Consider the following 26,114-nt stretch of genomic DNA (forward strand, 5'->3'; position numbering starts at 1 on the left):
AAATGGTATCATAATACTAGTTAATGAAACCTTATGGCCAGGCACGGTGGCTCATGCCTGTAATCCCAGCACTTTGGGAGGCCAAAGCAGGTGGATTGCTTGAGGCCAGGAGTTCAAGACCAGCCTGGCCAATATGGTGAAACCCCATCCAACTAAAAATACAAAACTAGCTGGGCATGGTGGCGCACACCTGTAACCCCAGCTACTCCGGAGCCTGACGTATGAGAATCACTTCAACTTGGAAGGCGGAGGTTGCAGTGAGCCGAGATCATGTTCCAACCTGGGTGACGGTGAAACTGTCTGAAAAAACAAACAAAAAAAGAATCACCTTATATGGAAAAACTGTGTTTTAATAGGGTGTAGACATTGCTCCTATCAACTAGGTAGTATATAGTTTGTTGAGGTTTGAAGTTATCCCAGCTGGGGGGCGTTTTGTTTTTAGTTAGGACAATTCAGCATTTTTCAGAATTTTCTTGTCAAATCACTTGAGAAAGGGGTTCTAAGATGAAATAAATTTAGGATAGTTCTAGGTAATAGAAAGTTACTTTAGGATTTGTTATAGCCTTTTAATGTCCTCACATACACTGTGAATCTCTGGTGGAATGGGAATTGTTTTAAGTATAGTATTTACTAAAATTGCTTTCTCATAAAAACTCCGCTGGTTCATGTCTTAGGAACAGTGTTTTGTAGAATGCATTTTGGAAAATTTGGGATGGATTTTTGCCAAGGCAGCCTTGTGTGTCTTTCTTTGCCTCTTCATATAGAAACTGAGAAATGAGAACAACTTCAAAGGGAGTAGAAATTTTTCCCAAAATTGTTACAGAAATGTAGTCTCCTGTGTCTCCCAAATGGGCTTGCCTAGGCTAACATTAGTGCTCCAGTCGTCTTTATAAGGACCTGTGGGAGCAGTGGGTATTAGATCTTACAGGTCACAGATGAGAAAACAAGTTAAGAGAAGTTAGGGAACTTGACCGAGGTTGCAGAGCTAGTAAGCGTCAGAACCAAGATGGCAGCCTGACCTCCATGCTGTACAGACTTCCATGCTGTACTGCAGATTAAGGAGCCAGGTCTTGCCTGGCACAGCAAGCCCAGGACAAATGGTTATTGCCATCTGTTATTATTTACTATATTAGATACGTTGTTTTGCTCTTGCATTTTTTCCCTTAGGACTCTGAGTTATCCATATTTGAGGGAATGCAACATCTCCGAACTTACTCCAGAGAACTAGATGACCTTTTCTTACAGCCATATATGTTTTCCTTTGGTTTTCTTCATTTTATTTTGGCCCAAAATTTTGCCTAAGTATGTGAAAATACTTTTACTTGCTTTCACAGGTTTTTACATTTGTGTGTGTGTGTGTGTGTGTGTGTGTGTGTTGTGTGTGTGAGACAGAGCTTCGCTCTGTCACCCAGGCTGGAGTGCAGTGGCACAACCTCAGCTCACTGCAACTTCTGCCTCCCCGGTTCAAGCGATTCTCCTGCCTCAGCCTCCCAAGTGGCTGGGGTTACAGGCACGAGCCACCACACCCAGCTAATTTTTGTATTTTTAGTAGAGACAGGGTTTCACTGTGTTGGCCAGGCTGGTCTCAAACTCCCGACCTCAGGTGATCCACCCACCTTGGCCTCCCAGAGTGTTGGGATTACAGGTGTGAGCCACTGTGCCCGGTGTCTCCTAACATTTTAAATGTAGTTTTGTTCTGAGGACATAACCAGAATCTGGCAGTCTTTAAAAACTCTGATACAGAAATTATAAAAATTGACAGAACTCAATGGAAATGGAATTGGGGTACAGTTCAAGAACTTGGCATTCTAATAGAATTAAAAGTCAAGGACAAATCTGCATCCTGGTCATTGTCACCATTTGCAGTATTTGTTACAATTTTACATAACTCAAATAATATTTTGGCTGTTACTAAATTTCAAAGGGAATATAAAACCCATGAACTTAAACTGAAATTAGACTTAATACTTTAGAAAAAAAAAAAAACTTCTGGGGAAAAAAAGTTTTGGTCTTGGTAATAGGTCCTTGTATAACTGCCAGAAACTGCTTCTATAAATATCACTTGTCATTAATTTCACATACTGTCTGATGCCCTTATTAAATATATTTGAGTATCTCTTAAGAACCTTAAAAAGATATACAACCCTCCTGCTAATTGCCTAATAAAGTTTTTGATGTTTATGCATTAAAATGCTAGAACAGTAGCAATAACATTCAGCCTGTTACTGATACTTTAATAAAACTTTTATTTCCATATTAATATTTACATAAGTAAATATTGCCCTTTGATGCATAAACACTGTAGCAAATTCTTTCAACTAGACCCTAGCTCGGCCATAATAATGAACATTAGGCAGTGAGATCATTTTGCCCAAATGTAAAATGTTCTTCTCATCTTCATCTGAGAGAGGGGTCATTCAGTAACATATTATTTAGCATGCCAGTAGGCTGGTGAAAAACACAAATGCTGTTGTTCTAATATTAACTCCAATGTTTCTGAGACACTGAAGTATATCTTATATCAAACTTTCGAATTTGGTAGTTCGGAAATGTATGATCTTCAAATCATTCCTAAATTAACCACGTTTCATTCTCCATGTGAGTCATGCTTGAGAAGTATTCTGGGTACTATCTGATGGCTACATCATATCATATTCTGTTTAGTCGTGTTCCTTCATGTGTCTTTTAGTGGCTGGCAAGTTTTCATATGCTCTGTTGTTCTTTGATAGATTGCTCATAAAAGCATGAGTGCTTTCAATCTTCGCGTACTATTAATAAAACCAGCCTAAAACAGAGGAGCTGCAACCAAACAAGAAGGAAATATTAATCTTGGGTGTTAGCCTTAAGGTTCTATGCATCGCCTCTGAGGGTCTCTAAAATAAAAAGTAAAATAAATCTGTGCTGTTTCGCTGTCTGTGATCTGGGCAAGTAACTTGGGAGCTGCAGAAATTACACTGGTTCTCTTCCATTCTCTCAGGGCCTTTTAAAATTAAACCTTGAATTTGAAATCAGAGACCATCATGTGGCTATTTCAAATACTCTAGGAATCTCCACTGGGAAATATTGTTTTCCTCCTTAAATGAAAGATAAATTTAAAGTTGAATAAAAACGTAATTATGTTTACTGAATAATATAAATGTTTGAGGATGTGAAATAAGTGTCAGATTTAATAGGAATTTTTGCTTTACTCCAGTAAATCAGGAGGAAATTCATCATCCAGTTTGGGTGACATAGTACCTAGTTCCAGAAAATCAACACCTCCATCGTCTGGTAAGTAGGTGATAAATGCTGAATAATACATACTGCATTTCATGCTTTCCCCAGCCCTATCCAGTTTTGTGAATTTACATATACACTCAATCACTATGTTAACCCTACAGACGTTAAAAGGAATCAGAAGACAGCATGCCCTTTTGGAGTTACAAACAATATGGGGAAATGTTTTTTTCTGGCTGGAAAAAAAAGTATGTCAAAGTGTTTATTCTACATTGCTGTAGATGATCAAAATGATTAATGTATTTAACTTTTTTTTTTTTTTTGAGACAGAGTCTCGCTCTGTTGCCCAGGCTGGAGTGCAGTGGCACGATCTCGGCTCACTGCACCTCTGCCTCCAGAGCTCAAACGATCCTCTCACCTCCGCTTCCCAAGTAGCTGGGACTACAGGTGCACACCACCATGCCCGGCTAATTTTTGTATTTTTTGTAGAGATGGAGTTTCACAGTGTTGCCCAGGCTGGTCTCGAACTCCTGAGTTCAAGTGATCCACCTGCTTCAGCCTCCCAAAGTGCTGGGTTTACAGGTGTGAGCCACTGCACCCAGCCATATTTAATCTTTAATCCCTACTTCCTGTCATGGTGCTTGTCGTGGGCAGTAAATGGGTGAATACTTGCCAACAACCATAGCACAATGTGAGATATAACCTTAACATTACATAGAAGGATAAAAACTTTAGAAAGGTAAGGAACACAGAGTAAAGTGAAGATAGAGGATTGGCCTGCCATGGGCCCTATCAGAAAAGTTCTGTGGAAGACACAGACAAGAAGTATAGAAAAAAGATGAAAATGTGTGTGGGAAGAGTAATTACTGTTTTCTTTCCAAAGCAGTGGGTTCATCCTAATGGTTGCTGGATAAAATAAAGCACACCTACTTAAATTTGAATTTCAGATAAACCATAATTTACTAGTTTAAGTACATATCGCATGGGGCATACTTACACTAAAAATGTACGGAACATACTTATACTAAAACATTGTTTACAATTCAAATTTATATTGCATTTATATTTGCTAAATCTGGGAAGTCTCTTATACTGTGTAGTACATGGAATTCTATATAGACAGGAGACTAATGATTTGAATTGCAAAAAAAGCCCATGATCAGTATCTTAGTTTGCTAAGAGAATTGTAATTGGGAGTCAGAGTAAGATTGTAAAGGTTGACTGCCAGGGTGTTTCAGCAAAATGATACTGCGTGTGATTTCTAGAAAGCTGGAAATGGGAAGAGATAAAAAACAGAGAGTTGTACAACTATGCAGAAATCAAGGAACTAGTCACACAGTGACTGATGTGCTTTAAGGACAAGATTTCTCTATTACTAATGATCAGCTTTATTCCTGAATGGTGGTGGCCTTTAGAGACCAATCAGGGACTTCTTAGCAAAAACTATAGGATTTTTTTTTTTAAGAGAAGGGGTTTCACTATGTTGCCCAGGCTGGTCTTGAAACTCCTGGGTTCAAGGGATCCTCCTCCTCAGCCTCCCAAACTGCTGGGATGACAGGCGTGAGCCACCATGCCCAGCCATTGGCAAACTAAGATACTGATCATGGGCTATTTTTGCAATTCAAACCATTGTTCTCCTGTTTATATAGAATTACAAGTTCTACACAGAATATAGGACTTTTTAAGTGAGCAAAATCTGAGCACAATAAATGAATTGCTTTAGGAAGCAAATTAATTTCAAAAACTATCTACTTACAACTTGAAGCAAGTAATTCTAAGATGCTCAAAATTAAGTAAAATAGTATGCATGAAATGAAAATGAAAGCCCCTGTAGGTATTATGTGAAGCTTATACCTTCCCTTGATAATTACGGAGCCCCTGAATCCACAGAGGAAGGGAGGCCTATCCTGCTCCTTCTCAAATGTGTGAAGTTGCAGGGATTCCTACATAAAGCTTACACTCTTCTTATATATCTCAAAGATGATTTCAGTGATTTCCAGGGACTGCTACTAGGCTCTTAAAGTGGAAAAAGACTGTGTCACCTTGCGATAAAGCAGCAGTTCTGCCTGCAAATGTCAGCCTCACTTCTTTCTATATACCAGAAAAATTCTTCCATTCCCTCCAGCCATATTGTAGCCCTCCAGTGGTTTTGGCAACACAGATGCTCCCCCACTTATGACTGAGTTACACCTCACTAAACCCATCATAAATAGAAAATATTGGAACTCAAAATGCACTTAACATGTGGACAGACCCAGTAAGTTGAACCATCGTAAAGTTCAGACCTTGACTTCTGATGCGATTATGTCCTGAAAAATTCATAATAAACTTGCACAATCTTAACTTGAACCAGTGTATGTCAAGGACCGTCTGTGTAGTGAAAGGAGGTGCATGCATTTTGAAGAACAACTTAGTATACATGTAAAATAACATTCCATTTTGTAGGCAGATGTTTGACATTACTAAAAGTAAAGTTCCATGAAGACTGTAATATTTAAAAAGGTGATTTAAATGTTCACCAAGGTTTTGTAGAGATACACCAACTTTCAAGTGACTTTTCTGGTGACTGAGTCACTTGGAGCTATAACCAACTACAAAAGGTATAATAAGCATATTAGAACTCTGAGACAATTTTTATATCAATAGCTCAACTGATTTAAAGGAAAATTTCAGAAAGCTCTAAAGAGAAGTTCTCCAAATCCACCTCCAGGCACAACTGCTCCAATTATCAAGTGTGGATGGGCCTGCAATGATCATTTTCATCTTGTTTCCAAAGGTCCCATCTATTATTCTCCTCCCTCATTGCCAGACCAAAGAATATAAGTATCTGCCTAAAGTATATATGCTTGGATGCTGTCAAGAACTTGGAAAATTTCCCACTTGACATCTGGGCATGGGTGTCATAGCCAGTTGCAGAACACATACATCGCACCCACACACACGTGTGTACATATGTCTCAACCCCAAGCTCTGCTTAACTTGACCCAAGCCTTTAACACAAAAACTTAAATTTCAAAAAGATGTTCTGGTTGCCGTGGCTTACACCCATAATCCCAGCACTTTGGGAGGCTGAGGCAGGAGGATCACTTGAGCCCAGGAGTTCAAGACCAGCCTGGACAATGTAGTGAGACCCCATTTCTAAACAAACAAAAAAATTAGCTGGGTATGGTGGTGTACACCTGTAGTCCCAGCTACTTGGGAGGCTGAGGTAGGAGGTTCGCTTGAGTCCAGGAGGTTGAGGCTGCAGTGAGCCATGATTATGTCACTGCACTGCAGCCTGGGCCACAGAGGGAGACCCTGTCTCAAATAAATAGATAGACAGAAAAAATGTTCCCAAGGCTCTCTATCACTAATAATAATATATGCATGCCAGTGAGGAAGAATGAGACTTTTCAAATATATGAAAGCAGTTCTTTCCAAGTAAATACTAATGTCTGCTAAAGTATGGAAATGTAAGTATGAAATTTAAAAAGAGTAACATCTCTCATTAAAAGGAGAACCATCTGAGTCTAATAAAATATATGTAGCTGAACAGATTTGAAAATGCTTCTTAACTGCCTTGGTAAGTTTCTTTAATATGTTTTGAAAGTGACCACATGTTTCAGAATTCTACATATTTCAGAATGAACTCAGATGTTTCTAGACCTGAGTTAACCAAATGTCAGAACTAGTACATTATAGAAAGTTCTCAATTTGGGATTTACAGCCGTCATGTCCAGATACAGGTAAATTTCAAACCTGACTCAGGCTATGTGTGTGGAAAGCCAAACACCTGGGCAACGTTGCAGCCAAAGATGTACACGTTTCCACTCTTTCTTTATTTTTTTTTGAGATGGAGTCTCACTGTCACCCAGGCTGGAGTGCAGTGGCACAATCTCAGCTCACTGCAACTTCCACCTCCCAGGTTCAAGTGATTCTCCCACCTCAGTGTCCCAAATAGTTGAGATTACAGGCACCGGCCACCACACCTGGCTAATTTTTGTATTGTTAGTAGAGATAGGGTTTTACCATGTTGGTCAGGCTGGTCTCGAACTCCTGACATCAGGGGATCCGCCCACCATAGCCTCCCAAACTGCTGGGATTACAGGCATGAGCCACCATGCCCAGCCTCACTCTTTCTTTTTTTTTTTTGAGGCGGAGTCTCGCTCTGTCGCCCAGGCTGGAGTGCAGTGGCGTGATCTCGGCTCATTCTCCTGCCTCAGCCTCCCGAGCAGCTGGGACTACAGGCGCCCGCCACTGTGCCCAGCTAATTTTTTGTATTTTTAGTAGAGACGGGGTTTCACCGTAGTCTTGATCTCCTGACCTCGTGATCCACCCGCCTCAGCCTCCCAAAGTGCTGGGATTACAGGTGTGAGCCGCCGCGCCCGGCTCACTCTTTCTTTAAGAAACAAAAATACACCTGATGATCACAGCAGGCTAGATTCAATGGCCAAATCACAAAATCCAACTCATGAACTTGACCATCCAAGGGTCCTGTAAATTCTGACATCCAGCTGGTTATCTTCATTTTAGAAAAGCCCTCAAAGGGTACTGTCCCTTGAATGTGGTCTTTATAAGCCCAATAAAAGATGAGAAAGATAAAACATGTGGGAATTTACCACCAGCAAGGAAACTTGATTTTGGTTAACATGTATTGTAGGAATAATGAAATCCTGACCCAGATCTTGTCCTTCATATCCAGGAAAGCGCTAACAACATGCTGCTTGAGTTGAGATTCAAGGAAAACCATTCCTGAAGACTTTGCTGAGACTCTTTCCTGGCTTATGCCATTCAATAAGCCCCATAAGGAAACTTTCACATATGAACAAAGGATTAGCTATAGGATGGTATAAAAGTCAGCACTGGATAAAGCCCTAGGCACATTTTATGTTTTCTCTACATACCACATGCTAAACCTTTTAGCACATCAGTATGCATAGATACGGCAAAGAGGAAGACATACTTCCTATGTTAAGTCTACCTATTTGGAATTAATTCAGTCCATTATTACCTTCTTTTGATAGAAAATCATACCTCCTGCATTATGCAAGCAATAGCTGATTATTTGTAATAGTGTACAAACAATGGCAGTTATTCACTCCATCACAGGTTTCCTACCTCATCAAATGAAAAGGAATAATTAAATAAGAGATCCTAGTTTTCAAAAGCCTGGTTCATTTAATATTCATAACAACTTCAAAACTGAAAAATAATGTAATGCCTGTCAGATGATCTTCCATCCTTTGAAAAGGTTAGCAGAAGCTGCTGTGAGCAGTTCAGCTTGTGTATCACAGGGAATGGTAGCTGTATTGTAACACCAAGCTGTCTGTTATTTCAAACTGGTAATTTGTTCCTTCCTTCAATCTAAATGTACTGTGGTTTTTGTTAGAGAGCTAACATGTATAATATGACGCTTTCCTGGGGTGAGTAAATTTTTTTTCTTCTCCTTGACTGATTCTTAACCATAGAATAATTTTCTAGCTAGCCCAGCTCTATGATGTCATCCTGACTCCTGACACCAAGGACATGACCCCACTCAGGATGTGAAGGGAACTGAAAGAGGGCACCCAGATTGAAAAGGGACTTCGCCTGGATGGGCAGTGTGGTATAGGGACGGTTGCAGACTCACTTAGGTGGGCAGTGTAGTATACGGAGGGCTATAGACTGACTTACGCAGGAGGAGTAGGTCTGAATCCTGACTGCTGAGTTTTGCCAAGAACAAGTCCCTTAAATTTTGAGTTTTTTAATCTTAAAAATAAGAGCCTTGAAGTTCATCTTTATTTCCATCTCTGATTCTGCAGTTGATAAAATTCTGTAGCTATTTCGATTGCATGTGGAAGCATTTTGTAAAATTTGAAGTGAGATTATGCATCTTTTTTTCTTGTAACACTTTTTAAGTACTGTATTTTCAGGTGGAACGATGGGAAAAGTAAAAGCAGGTCAAGCAACAAAGCTAAACCCTTCATTTTACAGATGAGGAAACCAGTGGCATATCCTCGTGGGTCCTTGTGCGCTTCCACTCTGCCTCTTTTGTTAAACCCAGTGGCTTTGCATAAGTCACCAGAAGTCTTCCAATGTCATTTTATTAGACTGATTTCATTCGGATATCTTGGGACCCAGTGTTTTCTCGTTAGTCTTCATCAGCCTAAAATCATTTTAATCATGACCTTCCCGGAGCCCTCCCTGAATCACTGGCCTTGTGTATGACTCCTTTGCATTGACCGGATTGAGAATTTTCCATTCTCTCTTTCCCTCAAATGTCTGTTGCAATTTTCGTGAAACTTTTCACACTGTCCTTATTTTTACACAAAATCTGCAAAAAGAAAAATCTTTTCTTTTGCACGTTGTATTGTTGGTGCAAATGTAATTGCGGTTTCGGACCATGGATTTTAAATCAGAACTAGGCCTAAATACATCTTTATTAATCAAAATAGGAAACATTACAATCAACACATTTTTGCCAATGAGAAATAAGTTTGTTTATTCCTGTAGCGTAAAACTCCGTGCTTTGGGATTCGGCAAACTCTGGGAAAGCACTTTCTTCATCCTGCTGGTTGTGGAAGCATTTTCTTTGCAAAAAGTTGTCGAGATACTTGAAGAAGTGATAGTCAGTTGGCGAGAGGTCATGTGAATATGACGGATGAGGCAAAACTTCGTAGCCCAATTCATTCAACTTTTGAAGCGCCAGTTGTGTGATGTGCAGCTGGGCGTTGCCATGGAGAAGAATTGGGCCCTTTCTGTTGAGCGATGCCGGCTGCAGGCATTGCAGTTTTCAGTGCATCTCATCAATCTGCTGAACATACTTCTCAGATGTAATGTTTTTGCTGGGATTCAGAAAGCTATAGTGGATCAGACCAGCAGCAGCCCACCAAACAGTGACCAGGAGCTTTTTTTTTTTTTTTTTTTTTTTTTTTTTTTTTTTTTTTTGCAATTTTGGCTTTGGAGCTTCTCAGTCCAACAGCTGAGCTGGTTGTCACTGATTGTCATATAAAATTCAGTTTTCGTCGCACGTCACAACCCGACCGAGAAATGGTTCATTGTTATTGCATAGAATAAGAGAAGACGACGCTTCCACACAACAATTTTTTTTTTGCTCGGCTCATGAGGCACCCACTTAGCGAGTTTTTTCACCTTTCCAATTTGCTTCAAATGCAGAACGACCGTAGAATGGTTGATGTTGAATTCTTCAGCAACTTCTCGTGTAGTCATAAGAGAATCAGTTTGATGACTGCTCTCAAGTAGTCGTTGTCAACTTCCAATGGTCAGCCACTATGCTCCTCATCTTCAAGGCCCTTGTCTCCTTTGCAAAGCTTCTTGAACCACCACTGCACTGTACGTTCATTAGCAGTTCCTGGGCCAAATGCATTGTTGATATTGCAAGTTGTCTCCACTGCTTTACGACCTATTTTGAACTCGAATAAGAAAGTCACTCAAATTCGCTTTTTGTCTGACATCATTTCCATAGTCTAAAATAAACATAAACAGCAAGTAATAAGTCATTAGCAAAAACGCATAAAGTGAGAAATGCTCATTAAAATGATATATAACATAACCACATTTATTTAAGAATGTATTCCAATATCAAATGGCAAATTCCAACAGTGCAAAAACCGCAATTACTTTTGCATTCACCTATAATAAAGGTTTTCAAAGTAGTTGTTATCTCAAAGCTGGTTTAAGATATTGTAAGATATGAAGTCAAATGTTCTGTACTGCACTTTTATACAGTTGATAGAGAAAATCAACATTATATTTGAAACTACAGATTTAAAATGTTTCTCTGAAAATATTCAAGAGGTCTAGTATGAAACTGATTCATTCAAGCAAAAATATTACAAGTGTATCTTTCAGTTTCGTTAGATTTGATTACCTTGCATTCTTAACATGCTTTACCTTTAAATTTAATTTTTTTTGCGTACTGTGTTGAGCACTCATGATAGTTTTTTTTACTATGGTTAGTTTTATTTGCTTTCATTTTATTTTCTTTATAACCTATTTTTCCTCTCCTGTCCACCTGATTTTTGAATTGTTTGTCTGTATATAGCTATAGACATAGATGCTACTGGCTTAGATGCAGAAGAAAATGATATTCCAGCAAACCACCGCTCCCCTAAACCCAGTGCAAACAGTGTAACGTCACCCCACTCCAAAGAGAAAAGAATGCCCTTCTTTAAGAAGGTAACATTAACTTCCAAGCTCCCATTGTCCACCTGCTCAACTGCACTGCGTCACATTTCTAGTCCTGTTGACTGTCTGCGTCCTTTGACAAGCCAATAACGTGCATGCTCTGTTATTTGTTTCTTTTCCATGCTGCTGTAGCTAAGCAGAAGCAGAAATCGGTAAGTATACATTGACATAAGCTGTGTTTATCCTGCCACTGGCATCATTAGCATTAATTCCCACAGTTGTATTAAATACAATCATTTCTGTCCCAAGCAAAGAACCTATCAACAGCTAATTGAGTTCATGCATTTCAAACCAACTAAATTCAGGGAGTGACCTGTTAAAACACCATTACAGTACTTATCCTTTTTGATGGAATAATATCTACCACCAAGGGAATTTGTTTCAACATTCAAGATGTCAAACACCGACAGCTCCATATAATGCACCTAAATTGTGCATGCTTATTCTGTCTGTCTCTTTCTTTTATCCAAAAATTTAACTTATGATCAAACATATTAAAGCAGTTGTTAAATTCTGACTTATGATATCCAGATACATAGCTTGTACTAAAAAAAAAAAGTATTCAAGTTTTAATTTAGTCAGTATTTAAACTTCTAATCCACTAGGTGCAAAATCTGCAGATGAACAAGACCAGTGGAAAACTGCAGGCTTGTTTTGGCGGTTTACTGTGAGTTTTTCCTATTGTCATATATAAATATTCTCCCGATGTTCTTGCCTTCTCCATCAGTCAGATTTTAGCAACTCACCCATGAGATGGACAGTGCAGCCGGTGGTCATGCGTACAGCCTTTGCCATTGGCCATCCAAGATGCTACACAGTGAGGCTGCTTGTCCCCTAAATGAAAACTGTAGGGTATTCCTGAACTCTCGTTACTTCAGACAAAGCCTGTTTGCTCTCACCCATTTTGTAGCCTTAAAGCATTATTTTTTAAGGACCACTACCCTTCCCACAAATTTCCCTTTTTTTTTCCCTGTTTTACCCATCAGTTTCCACAGCTACCATGCTGTCTTTTAGAGTCATACTAATGTTGCCAAATGTGGCAAAACCATGGATATATTCTCACATGCAGATGTGATGTCAAGTCTATCTATCCTCTGCCCCCAAACTCTCCACATAATGAACACTTTTCCTCTGCAAACAAGTATTTTGGTTTGTGGAGGAACTCAACTCATTAATGAGGTGTCAGATACTGAACTGTAAAGTTGGCTTTTTTTAAATCAATTATGATTACTTTAATAAGGGAAAACTTCAGCACTCCGGGCAAACATTGCAACACTTGGATTTTTATGTTAATATAGCCTTAGCTTGATGTTCACCCACAACAGTGGGCCCGTCTCTGGGGTCCGATCTTCTTGTTATAGCTAAAGCTTGCAGCCAAGTGACTAACAGTGTCCATCATTCAGAAGCTTAGAAAATCAGCATCGCTAAGACATTCGGGCCTTGACAGAGAAGGAACGTGAGCTAAAACCATGTTTGTCAAGATAGGTTTTTGAAGTTTGCTTACCTTTAAATTCTAAAACTTGAAAAACGTTTATCCCAATTTTTTCACTAAATAAATTGAGCAGGCAGGGCGCAATGGCTCACACCTGTAATCCCAGCCCTTTAGGAGGCTGAGACAGGTGAATCACCTGTGGTCAGGAGTTTGAGACCAGCCTGGCCAACATGGTGAAACCTCGTCTCTGCTAAAAATACAAAAAAATTAGCCTGGCATGGTGGCAGGCACCTGTAATCCCAGCTACTTGGGAGGCTGAGGCAGAAGAATTGCTTGAACCCGGAAGGCGGAGATTGCAGTGAGCCGGGACTGTGCCACTGCGCTCCAGCCTGGGCAACAGAGCTAGACAACTCTGTCTCAAAAAAAAAAAAAAAAATGAAAAAAAAATCAAGCTAAATAGGGTTAACAGGAAAGAGTAGATAAAAATGATGGTGTCATTCTTCACAGGGCACAAAGCACCAATATTCCATCAAATAAGGTAATTTCTGTAGCTACCCTATTAAGAAGCTGATTGATTACCAGCAATGGGTGACCTTTTGCTAGTTGGCAGTTATAGATCAAAGGAACCAAAGACCTATCAAACACTGGGCCACTTCAGAATTAAAGTCTTGAGATAAAATTTCTTGGTAGCTATTACTAAAATGCAGGAAATTTACATTCCTAATTTCAACGGTGGAAAAGGTGTTCTTACACCGCATAGTTATAAGGACTTGGCTTCTAAACATTTTCAGTATGATCCCAGGTGGTATAAATGAAATAACTGAAGAAATATGCTTATGATGCCTTCGGCACTGGTATTCATTCTTCTTATGTTATTGATAATGTGGTTAACATCAATGTAGAATTCAAAAACAAAACAACACCCTGAGATGCAATGAGAAGATTGTTTTCTATGTTTTAGGTTGCTTTTAGAGTGGTGCTTGTGTGGTATGTGTGCTGTCACTGTATTATGTTTGTCTTTTTTTTTTCTGTTCAAAACTGTATTCTACCTTGATTGTGTCAATTAAAATTTAATTCTGAATGCTAGGTGAAATTTTAGGCAGTGAAATTTGACAGCATAGTCATGGTAATATTTTTCTCCCCTCTGATTATATCGTCTGTGACTACGGGCAAAATCTCAGATGGAAGCTTTTGAATTTGAAATGCTTTTTAATTCCCCCCTGAGGCAATGTGAATTCAAATGAAGCCAGAAAAGTTTGTAATGGGCAATTTTGAGCAACAATAAAATGTTCTTGAGTGACGGGCAGATGCAAAAATGACATTCATATCTGCACATCAGTGTACTGAATTCTTAAAATCGTTTACAGAACATTTTTCTGTTGGTGTGTGTGATTCTCAAGTTATAGTTTTTGACACTCCTTAGCCAGAAAGATTCATATAGCAATGATTTGCTTATCGCAGTGTCTAAGGCCATATCGCTCTTATGCATTTTTTTTAAAAAGTCATTTTTGGGTCAATTTAGTATTTTATGCTATCAAAAGAGCCAACTTTAATATAAACCAATTAGCTGTTACCTAATTTTTGGAAAGATGTTATTTAACCATTTTATTTGAAGCAATTAACCTGAAAAGTGTTGATAGTTTTAGAAATTGCTACAAAATTTAGCTCCTCCCCTCTTATTAAAAAGAAAGAAATTACTGCAGAAAGACGTGATTAGTTATCTGACAGAAAACTACTTTTGAGAATCATATTAGATATGCACATTGATAATGAACCTTTTGAGACCACTATAGCATGGTTGAATATATGATTATACATTAATCACCTTCCCTCGAAGACACATAAACCTTACCTTTGAAGTACCAAGGTATAGAAACCAAAAAATCCAAAAGCATTAATCACTAAGCTGTGATCAGGGATCATGATTACTGTTTACTAAAATAAGCATGCATGCTCATTTAAACTCTCACAATAAAATAGAATTTTGACAGTAGTGAGAGTTACTATATTTTGAGATTAGGTAAAAAGTACTGGTAGTGAGAGTTACAATATTTTGAAATGAGGTTTTACACAGGTAAGACAAACAACTAAGCTGCAAAGGTAATGCAATCTTTCTTTCCTCTGTAATTAACCATGTTAGGTCTAATCACTACAACTCTATAGAAAATTGAAACACAGCTGAAAAGCAATATTAACTTCTAGTCAAGCCTAAAGCACCTATCTTGCATGAGGCATGTTTCTCTTTGTTCTATCAACTAGTTTTTGTTCAAAAGCAGCATCTCTTGCTTCAGGAACGAATAGGGCTGAGCATTTCTTGAGATGAGCAAGAAAACTGTAGACAACAGTAACTTGGAACTTTAGGAAAATGAACCCACCAATCTTTGATTGGGTTTATGTAGAAAAGAGGCAAGTGGGGAAAATAAAATGTCTGGAAAGCCAGTGCCTCGTATTACAGAGTTCAGAAAGAGTACCTTATACGTAAAATATTTATGTTCTACCTGCCTGTGAAATGTCTAAAAGCCTCTCCTCTCTCTGCAGACAGAGCACACTCCTCCGTATGATGTGGTACCTTCCATGCGACCAGTGGTCCTAGTGGGCCCTTCTCTGAAGGGCTATGAGGTGGGTAGCAGCCTTCCACAGGATGCTTGACTTGCATGCTGAACTTCTTTGTGATGTTGCCTCCTACTCCTGACCCTCTCTCTGAATTTTACAGCTTAAGGAGCCAGTTGTAGAGCTTAGAGAACTCACAGCAGCAAAGCATGTTGTTCTGCAAGCTGTGGTATACACTGCTTCGTCCTTTTCCTGTTTTGTTTACCTGACAGTTGCTTTGAAGATTTCTGCTAGCTGCAGTGTACTCAGTCCAGGAAATAGTGTCAAATGGAGACCGACTGAAACCACTTGCAATGTTATTTGTCACTAAAACATCATGATAAGCTCAGTTTGTCATTGCATCAGAACTCAGAAGCCGAAAAATGCAGCAATCTCATATTGCTACTCATTCCAAATGCGAAGCTCAGGTTTTCAAGCGTTCCTAAGAGAAGTAAAATTGTTTTATTATCATTAGTAATGTTTTTTTTTGGTCATATCTTAATTTGTTGCTTGCTCAATTGCAGGTCACAGATATGATGCAAAAAGCGCTGTTTGACTTTTTAAAACACAGGTTTGAAGGGCGGTGAGTATTTCAGCATACTGGGTTTTGTGGATTTTGTCTTAAAGATGGCAAAACCCTGCTGGGTCAGGCATGTGATTCCAAGAGAATAAGGCCCTCTGATGTCTATATGATGACAAGAAATAAGTTTCACTCAACTTAATCTGATTCAATCAATATTTATCATATTTGCTTTATACATCCTTAACCCCTGATATCTAGTTCCTGTACCTGCATCCATAAGCTGACCTTGGGCAGGACGCCACTGGCCAGTCTCACCCTCAATTCATGGTCAGCTGGCCCTCTATTGCTGCCCAGGCATCGCACTAAATATCCCTCTTCCATTCACTTTTTCTCTTTTCTAAAAGACTTCTGTGCCATCTCCCCCTCCTTAAACCTCTGATAACCCCTTCTCATCTCACGCTCCCCCAGTGGACTTGCTTCCGTGTCATTGAGAAAATAGAGGCAAATGGAGGAGAACATCCAGGCATTTCCACAACCCCACCTGTGGAGTTGCATGTTTGCCTGGATGCTCTGTTTTATCTCCAATGACTATGTTCCCAGCAAGGGCCAACCCACCACGTGGGCACTAGATCTCATTCCCCATCCCCTCTCTGCTAGAAGTATCCATACACAGCCGTAATCATCCTTTGCTCTCTCCTCATCAGTATTTCCTGTTCTAATGGAAACTCCATCACCATGTAAAAATGTTACTTCCTCTCACATTTGACCTCATATTGCTCTAGGGGTGTCATTTTTTTTCTTTTCTTTACAGGAAGATTCCTTGAAAGAATTGAGTATACTGGCTTTCCTTCCACTTTCTTCAGCCTACCCCAGTTATGTTTTCACCCACACCACTCAGCTAAACTAGTCATGTCAAGATCACCCATGACCTTCACATTGCTAAATCCAGGGATAAATTTTCAGCCCTAATCTTACTTGACCGTGAACAATAGTTGACATGGTAGATTATTCCATCCTCTTTGAAATACTTTATTTGCTTGGTTTCTGGAACCACACTTTCCTGGTTTTCCTTCTGTCACACTGACTGCTCCTTTGTCTCCTTTGCTGGTACTTCCTCATCAACTGGAAATCTTGGACAGCCCAGGGCTAAGCTCTATGATGTCTTTGATCTACTTTCCTTTAGTGATTTCATTCAGCATCAGATTTTTAAATTCCATTCCTTTGCAAGTCTTTCCTCTAAATTCTAGACCCATGTATACAATTGCCTATTCATTATCACTACTAAGATGTCTAATGGACTTTTCAAATGTAACCTCCCCCAAAACTTACTCCTCCCATGGTCTTCCCTATCTCAATTAATAGCTTCTTCGTCTTCCCGTCCCAAGACCCTTCAGCCCAGGTCATTATCCTTGACTATACTTTCTCTCTTATATTTCACATGCAAATGCTGTTGTCTGTATCTTCAAAATATATTCAGAATCGAAGCCCTTCTCACACATCCTCTGCCACCATTTTGGTCTGAGACATCTTTATCTCTTCCCTGGATTGTTGCAACAGCCTCCCATCTTGTCTCCTTGCTTCTGTGGTTGTTCCCTTAAAGTCTGTGCTCAGGTCAGCTGCTGCATGACCCTGTTAAGATGTGAGTTAGTGCTCACCACTCCTTTACTCAAAACCATCCAGTGACTTCTTTTTTTCCTCTGAGTAGAAACCAAAGTCCTACAGTGGCCTACATGACCTCCTATGGTCTATTCTTCCACACGCCCTTACCTAGATTTTCTCTTGCTGCTCTTCCTTCGCTCATTCTCACCCTGCCGTACTTACTCCCTTGCTCTTCTTTGAGTGTTCCAGACAGATGGATTACATGATCACCTCAGGGCCTTGGCACTTTGTGGTTCCTTCTGCTAGGAACACTTTTCCCTCAGATATTCTCCTTGGTATACGTGTGTACGTGTATGCACACATACACACGCACACATTTGTTCTGTGTCTCTCCTTTCCCTTTGTTTTCCAGTGCTCTTTTATGTATTTCCAGTACCATTTTTGTTTATTGTCATTCTCCCATAACTAGATGATAAACTCCATGAGGGCAGGGTTTGAGAATGTTTTGTGAACTGTTGTGTTCTCAGTGCCTGGAGCAGTACTCCACCTGAGCAGTGGCCAGATGAATTTTGAATGAACATCTGCTGCGTACTCTCTGCTAGAGAAATGCGGAGATGGTGAAGCCAGCCAGTCTCTGCCTACGAAGAGCTCTCATGGAAACCACAAATTGAAACCTGTAGCAGTAGCACTGAATATAAGTAAAAGGGCAACTTGGTATATGCATGCACAAGGTGCAGGTAGCATAAAGGGAGGCGTGAGTAACACCAACTTCAGGACATCCACACCTGGAAGAGTTTTTAAATGGTGCCTAAGATTTGACCAAATGGATTACAGGGAAGAGAAGGGTATGTTCAGCAGATGGTATATAGTGTGTGAAGGCTTTGAGGTATGACACAGCATTACGTGTAAGGCAACTCACACCCAGATCTTAAAGGACCTGGGTAAAGAGTGACTGGTAACAAACCCAAGGGTCATATGTAGTGCGTCACGCCAGTGGGCTTGGACTTAATCCTTTATTTCTCCTCCTCTTCCCCCGTCACTATTCGACTTGCCTCAGTAAGTATTTATTGAGTATATTCTATGTGCCAGGCATTGTGAGGAGCAAAAATAGACAAGGGCCTTGGCTTTGTGGAGCTTAAAGTCTATTGAAAGGCAGTCTTGAATCAAATAATTAATGGGTGCCATCATTGAATGTTAAGCCAGCTCCTGAAGCATCAAAGGCATGACTAGAGTCCAAAATGGAAACCTCAAAGTTTAAGAGCAGGTTATTACAGGGGACCTGGAACATACAGGGCTAGTGTATATTTCTGTATTTTTAACCAGATAAATGCAGTGCTTCTCTTCTCCACATTCCTTTCCTCCTCCCCTCCTAACAACGCGACTACAATAGATCAGGAGTCCCCAACCCCCGGGTCACAGATCAGTACTGGTCCATGGCCTGCTAGGGGCCACACAGCAGGGGGTGAGTGGTAGGGGAGTGCGCAAAGCTTCATCTGTATTTACAGCCACTCCTCATCACTCACACATTACTGCCTGAGCTCAGCCTCTTGTCAGATCAGCAGCGGCATATTAGATTCTCATAGGAGCACAAACTCTACTGTGAACTCTGCATGCGAGGGATCTAGGTTACATGCTCCTAAGGACAGTCTAACGCCTGGTGTTCTTTCACTGTCTCCCATCAACCCCAGAAGGGACCATCTAGTTGCAGGAAAACAAGCTCAGGGCTCCCACTGATTCTACATTATGGTGAGTTGTATAATCATTTCATTATATATTCCAATGTAATAATAATAGAAAGAAAGTGCACAATAAATGTAATGTGCCTGAATCATCTCAAAACCATCTCCCCAATCCTACCAAACCGGTCCATGGAAAAGTTGTCTTTAATGAAACTGGTCCCTGGTGCCAAAAAGGTTGGGGACTGCTGCAATAGATAGTATTTGTTGGTTTCAGGATTCTTTTAGATTTCTTACTATGGTACTTTCTTTCTAGACCACACCTACTACTACAACCATTTCTAATTTATATTGACTTTTGGCAGGGGAGGCAAAGGCAGGAAGGAAACTTTTATAGGAGGACAAGTCTTGTTAGTAGGTGATCAAGCAGGCTGGGCATGCTGGCTCATGCCTGTAATCCCAGCACTTTGGGAGGCCAAGGTGGGTGGATGACGAGGTCAGGTGTTCGAGACCAGCTTGGCCAACATGGCGAAACCTCGTCTCTACTAAAGATACGAAAATTAGCTGGGCATGTTGGCGGGTGCCTGCAGTCCCAGCTACTTGGGAAGCTGAGGCAGGAGAGTTGCTTGAACCCAGGAGGCGGATGTTGCAGTGAGCTGAGATCGCGCCACTGCACTCCAGCCTGGGCAACAGAGTGAGACTCTGTCTAAAAAAAAAAAAAAAAAGTGATCAGGCAAAGAACAGAGAGAATGAGGAAAACAAAAACTATTATAAGTTTCGAGGTATGAAAAGACTTTATAATCAAGGTCTTCTAATCAAATATTCCTAATTAGATTTTTTAAATTTTCTGTATCTTTAAGAAATATTTTCCAGTTTGTGACAGGAAAATAGAACCTTTACCTTGGACCAGGGCTACTAGGCACTGGCCAAGTATAAAAGGCATACCTCTAATCTGCTCCATTTAGGTTTTGTTTCTTTACCCTTGGCTCTGTCATTTATCACAATTTGGAATTGTCAACATGAGCCTGAACACTAAAAAAAATTCTGCTAACAAAGGCACTGTGTTTTCCATGCCTGAGTCAACCCACTGCCCTTTCCTAAATGCCAAAGATGGGGAAATGGGATGGAATTTCCTGGATTACTACTTGTACTTAAACCTGAGTAAGTTTTGAATTTGGAAGACACATTCCAGCCAGAGAGGGTGGATTTTGTACCCATGTTAGAGTGTATCAGCCACTCAGATTGGTTTTATTTAAGAAACAGATAAACAAAATATCTTAAAGTATCTGTTATTTCTAGCCAGAAGTAACTTCTGTATGGTTTAATTAATAGACCTGTCTTGACTTATCTTGACTTTTAGAGCTGGGGTTCTATATTCTAGCCCTGTTGTCCCCATTTAACAGTCCTCAGAGGAAGAAACGAGTCCATAAGGCGGAATTTAAAAGCTGTGTACAAATTTAACATTTTTACCCATGGCAAGACATCTAGAGTAACTGAATTATTGACTGTCTTTGCTTTTGGCAAGGGAAGACAGCAGTAGAGGATGAAAATTCAACAAAAGCATCAGGTGTGTATGTACATATGACATTCTAAAAGGGAAAAAATGAATTATTCCTTAATCATCTATTAAATAAACTAAATTTATTTTTCAAAAATGTTTAAGCCCAAGAGGAGAAAATATGAAAGGAAATGTTAGTTATGCAAAAGGTTCTAGGTAGTCAAGAATTCCTTTTCCTTTTCTGAAACCCACTTAAATTCATTTGCAGCAGCCCTGGGGGGTTGTCAGAATCACATTCTGGTTATTAAGTAGTGTCAGTGTGTCAGATCAAAGAAGAAATAAATCATCCTCCTTCTCCTGTTGTGTGCAATAAAGTAGCCCATTCAAAACTGGATTCACAGTAACCAACTGTGTCATGTAAAGAAAGCAATCTTCAGATTCACCTGGTAGGATGGTGACAGGTAAATTAACAAGGAAATTGAGAACAAGAAGGAAAGCTACCTGGGATAAATTCAGGCTTTTTTTTTTTTTCTTCAGTGACTTTCAAAACGTCAGCAATCAGCCCTGAAGTGTTTGGAATGCATACTGAATTGCTATAGGGATAAAATAGACCATTGCTAGAATCTTCTGCAGGACAATCTTACTAGAAATCAATAATCCTGAGGCTGGGCGCAGTGGCTGTCGCCTGTAATCCCAGCACTTTGGGAGGCTGAGGCAGGCAGATCACTTGAGGCCAGGAGTTTGAGACCAGCCTGGCCAACATGGTGAAACCTGTTTCTACTAAAAGTACAAAAATTAGCTGGGTGCAGTGGTGGGCACCTGTAATCCCAGCTACTCAGGAGGTCGAGGCAGGAGAATCGCCTGAACCCAGGAATGGAGGGTACAGTGAGCCAAGATCATGCCATTGCATTCTAGCCTGGGTGACACAGCGAGATTCTGTCTTAAAAAAATAAATAAAATAAAAAGTTGTTTATCTCATGGAAACCACAAGGAAAATACACAAGAAAAAGTACATTAGGCTGGGCACAGCGGTTCATACCTGTAATCCCAGCACTTCAGGAGGCTAAGAGAGGAGGACTGCTTGAGCTCAGAAGTTTGAGACCAGCCTGGGCAACATAATGAGGCCCTGTTTCAATAAAAAAAAAAAAAAAAAAAAAAAAATACTAGCTAGGTGTGGTGGCATGCACCTGTAGTCCCAGCTACTCAGGAGGCTGAGCCAGGGGGATCACTTGAACCTGGGAGGTTGAGGCTGCAGTGAGCAATGATTACACCATTGCACTCCAGCCTGGGTGACAGTGAGATGCCGTCTAAAAAAAAAAAACAAAAACCACACACATTATATGACATAGTTCATTTGACTATTATTTACATAGTTTCAATAAATATTAAATATGGAGCCAGCCAAAATTAATTTGTCTGTATGAATCTCTCTGGGACATTCTAGCCTGCTGTAGTCTAGATCTTTCTTTCTGTGCTGGGTGTCATTCTGGAACATTCTGTGTTATATCCTTGGGGATTCCTTTCACCTTTCTTTTGGGTTGAAGCTCCTGTTTCCCAGATCCCTTGATTTCTTTCCAGCTTTACTGTCATTTTAGTCAAAAACCTTCTCCAGCCATTTCCCTAGGAAGGGTACATACACGTTTTCTTCAATAGCCTGCATGTTTACAAACCTTTCTGTTTAATTGCTAGTTTAAATGGTTATGGAATTCTGATTGAAATAGTTTTCCCTCCAAATTTTGAAGGCTTTTTGCTCCACTATCTTGTGGCCTCCATTGTTGCTTTGAGAAGTACAAAGCATTCTAGTGCTTGACCCTTTGGGACCTGTCTTTTTCCTCTGAAAGCTTATGGGTTTCTCTTTGTCCCCAGTGTTATGAAATTTATAAAAATATGTCTTGGTGTGGATCTTTCAACCTGTGTGCCGGACCCTTTCAATTCAGAAAATCAGACCCTTAATTCTGGAATTAATTCTTTATTTTCTTTCCTCTGTCTTCTTTAAATCTTTTTCTGAACTCCTGTAATTTGGAATTTGAACCTCTTGGGTGATCTCTACTTTTCTTACCTTTCTTCTCCTGTCTTTCAACTATTTTCTGTTTTACCCTTTGGAGATGTTACCTTTCTTTTAACCCTTCTTTTGATTTTTTTTCTATTTCTATTATCATGTTATTTCCAAAAGCTCTTATTCTGAATCTTTAAATAGAAATCTGTTTTAGTTTCATAGATAAAACCATATCTTAGCTTTTAACTATGAATAATTGTCATAGTTGATTTTTCTGTTTGTTTTGGTCTCTCATGTTAGAGGTTTTCTGAAGACGCCTGACCAACAGTCCTGTGCTCAAATTTTAAAATAAGGCATAAAATAATTAATCAGAAGTTCTGTGCTCAGAGGTGGAGCTTGTCAACTTTGTGTTTCTGTGTATGGCAATCTTGCCAGACAATCTACGTAGGAAACCTCCAATATCATTATCTTTGGATCTTTACTCTTTGGCAGTCAGATTCCCCAGAGAAGAATCTTCCATTCTGACCCCTGGGGATAGAAATATAAGCCTAGCTACCAAAATTGTACCATGAGGAAAAAGGCTGAAGACTCAACATTCAGAATCCTTTCTTTTCCATCCAGTATTCCCTGCTCCTGTTCTGTATAGGGTGCCCTGGTTAGAGGCCCTCTTGTATTGCCTGCAAGATAACAAATCAAGGGTCTTCTACCACACAGGAAAAGAATTGTCACTTGGCTATTTGATATTGTGAAGGATCAGTGGAGGGCTGTAACTGAAACAGACTTTTTAACCAAACCTTTTCCCTTTCGCCCCACCTTCATTCACTACCTTCTTTAGAAATACTGTGAGCCTTCAATTTTGCTTCACAGCTTTTTCCTACTGCTGACTTGAATATTCAGCTTTCTCCAGTGTAAGTCATTTGCTATTTCCAGCTCCCAAATTTTGTTGCTCTCATTTCTACCTTATCTAAATTCATACTCCCAATTCATTATTGTCTCTCATAATATCCTGTATGTTCTTTCCACAACAATCATCATCTTTAATTATTTTCCTTTATTATTTATCTCTGCCACTAGACCATTAGCTATCTGAGGGAAGACTGGTTCTTATTTATTTTTAATGCCTATAACAGCACTGAACTATGGCACAGAGGCTAGGAATATAGGGTCAGGAGTCTGGGTTCAAATCCCAGCTCTCCCACTTAGTAAGTACATACCCTTAGATAAATAATCTGTGAGTCTCATTTTTCATCAGCAACAATGGGATAATAGTAAACGTTTCTCCTAGAGCTTTTTGGATGATTTAGTAATTCACATAAAGTGCTTAGTACTTATCTGACACTTGTAAGCAACCAATAAATGCAATGCAAGGCAGGTGCAGGATAGGGCCGGGCACGGTGGCTCACACCTGTAATCCCAGCACTTTGGAAGGCTGAGGCAGGCGGATCACTTGAGGCCAGGAATTCGAGACCAGCCTCGATAGTGAAACCCCTTCTCTACTAAAAATACAAAAATTAGCCGGGTGTGGTGGCACACACCTGTAATCCCAGCTACTCCAGAGGCTGAGGCAGGAGAATCACTTGAACCTGGGAGGTGGAGATTGCAGTGAGCCGAGAACGCGCTACTGCATTGCAGCCTGGGCAGCCTGGGCGAGACTCTATCTCAAAACAAACAAAAAACAAAGTAAGGCAGGTGCAAGATAAACAAAAATGAATAAGTAAAAAAAAAAAAATGAATAAGTATCCTAACACATATGGTTTGAAAATATGGTCGCTATGTATGTTTCATACTTGGATGAATTTGGGGCATACACTTCTATCCCCTTTGATTAGACCAATAACCTTAAGGTCTTCTGTGACTTTTTTTTCCAACAGGATATCCATCACAAGGGTCACCGCTGACATCTCGCTTGCCAAACGCTCAGTATTAAACAATCCCAGTAAGCATGCAATAATAGAAAGATCCAACACAAGGTCAAGCTTAGGTAAGTCTGTGCAATGAGCTTAAGCTTTTTAAACTCTCCTCTCCCGATGTTGATGATGAGAAGATCTAACAAGATGATAATTCCATGTGTCACAGAGTATAGAAAAAACAGGTGTGTGCTGCCAGTAGCTGTTGCTATGGTCTGACTGATTTCATGGTGTGGAAGGATTTGTTTTGATAGTTTCAAGTTAAGAATTCCACAGGCTGTCAGAATTAATGTTTTGGTTGTGGTTTGTTTTCACTAACGTGAGCTTTGGTGTCTGCAGACTCTAAGATCTCCTGGCTTTGCATCAGTGTTACCATGAGCAAGTTTATTAATCTTTTGAAGGTTCCATTTCCTCATGCTAAAAAAGAAATAACTACCTCGTAGAATCATTGCAAGGAGTAAACATGATGTGTGCTCAATAAATGATAGCCATTATTATCCTAAATATTCCTTAATTCCTGCTGTATATCAATAATGAAATCATTCTCAGGAGAGTATAATTTGTAGGTGTGGAAATTGGTAAAGGATGAAGTCAATTCCTGGCTATATTTATTGATAGATATCAATATGTTTATTTGTAAAAACAGTGTAGGGAGTTATTGTGTTTACAGGGGTGGTATGTGGATACTGCTTATTAACATGTACCGAATTGATCACATTGAGACCCTTCAGCTGCTATTTAATCTTTTTGGTATGTGCTTGGAGTTTTAGGTTAATCACTGTTACACATGTTGCTTATTGGATGGTTAGGTTTCTGTTTTTATAAAGTAAACTTTCTGAGAGTTGTGTCAGATCTTTGAGCTTAGTTTTTCTCTGTTTATAGGTTAGATATACAAATCCTCTGAGAGGCTGGTTTCTAACACAGAAGTTCTTCATTTACTCTGAAGTGTGATTATTAAATAATAGAAAAACTATTATAAATAATAAGCTTTATCTGTTGGAAATGAGCATGATACATTATGGAACTCAGTTTTGTTTCTCACCTAACAACCCTTCATTGGCAAAACTTCAGTAACAGGTTTAGAAATATATTTGAGGAAAAAATGTAATCATGTGTTTTGCTTATAGCAATTCCTTTTTATGTCTTTATCATGTGTCACAGTTAAAACTCTTTCCACACATCATCTGATGCTCACAAGAATTACTTTTTATTTTGACTTTTTTGAGAGAGGGTCGCACTCTGTTACCCAGGTTGGAGTACAGTGGTGTGGATCATGGCTCACTGCACCTTGACCTCATGAGCTCAATCAAACCTCCCACCTCAGCCTTCTATCTGGGACTACAGGCACATGCCACTACATCGGGCTAATTTTTTGTAGAGATGGAGTCTCACTATGTTGGCCAGGTTGGTCTCGAATTCCCAGGCTCAGGCAATCCTCCTGCCTTGGCCTCCTAAAGTGCCAGGACTATAGGTATGAGCCACTGCACCTGGCCAAGAATTATTATAAAATGC

At 39.7% G+C, this 26,114-nt stretch overlaps 1 protein-coding gene across 8 annotated transcripts in view; it reads left to right on the forward strand.

Annotated features, from left to right (window-relative positions):
• The window catches only part of CACNB2 (calcium voltage-gated channel auxiliary subunit beta 2), a 403,231-nt gene that overhangs the window by 364,980 nt on the left and 12,137 nt on the right, over positions 1-26,114 (forward strand). For 4 of the 8 annotated variants that reach the window (XM_055296693.2, XM_055296698.2, XM_055296697.2 and 1 more), the window contains 5 exons: positions 3,194-3,270; positions 11,240-11,373; positions 15,353-15,433; positions 15,928-15,986; positions 24,567-24,676. In XM_055296693.2, coding sequence (XP_055152668.2) covers positions 3,194-3,270; positions 11,240-11,373; positions 15,353-15,433; positions 15,928-15,986; positions 24,567-24,676 — 461 coding nt within the window. Of the gene's footprint in view, positions 1-3,193; positions 3,271-11,239; positions 11,374-11,514; positions 11,535-11,987; positions 12,050-15,352; positions 15,434-15,927; positions 15,987-24,566; positions 24,677-26,114 lie in introns of all 8 variants that reach the window. The other 4 variants (XM_055296695.2, XM_055296700.2, XM_055296699.2 and 1 more) reach the window with 2 other exon arrangements.

Source organism: Symphalangus syndactylus, chromosome 10 (assembly GCF_028878055.3).
Source record: "Symphalangus syndactylus isolate Jambi chromosome 10, NHGRI_mSymSyn1-v2.1_pri, whole genome shotgun sequence".
NCBI classification, from domain to species: Eukaryota; Metazoa; Chordata; class Mammalia; order Primates; family Hylobatidae; genus Symphalangus; species Symphalangus syndactylus.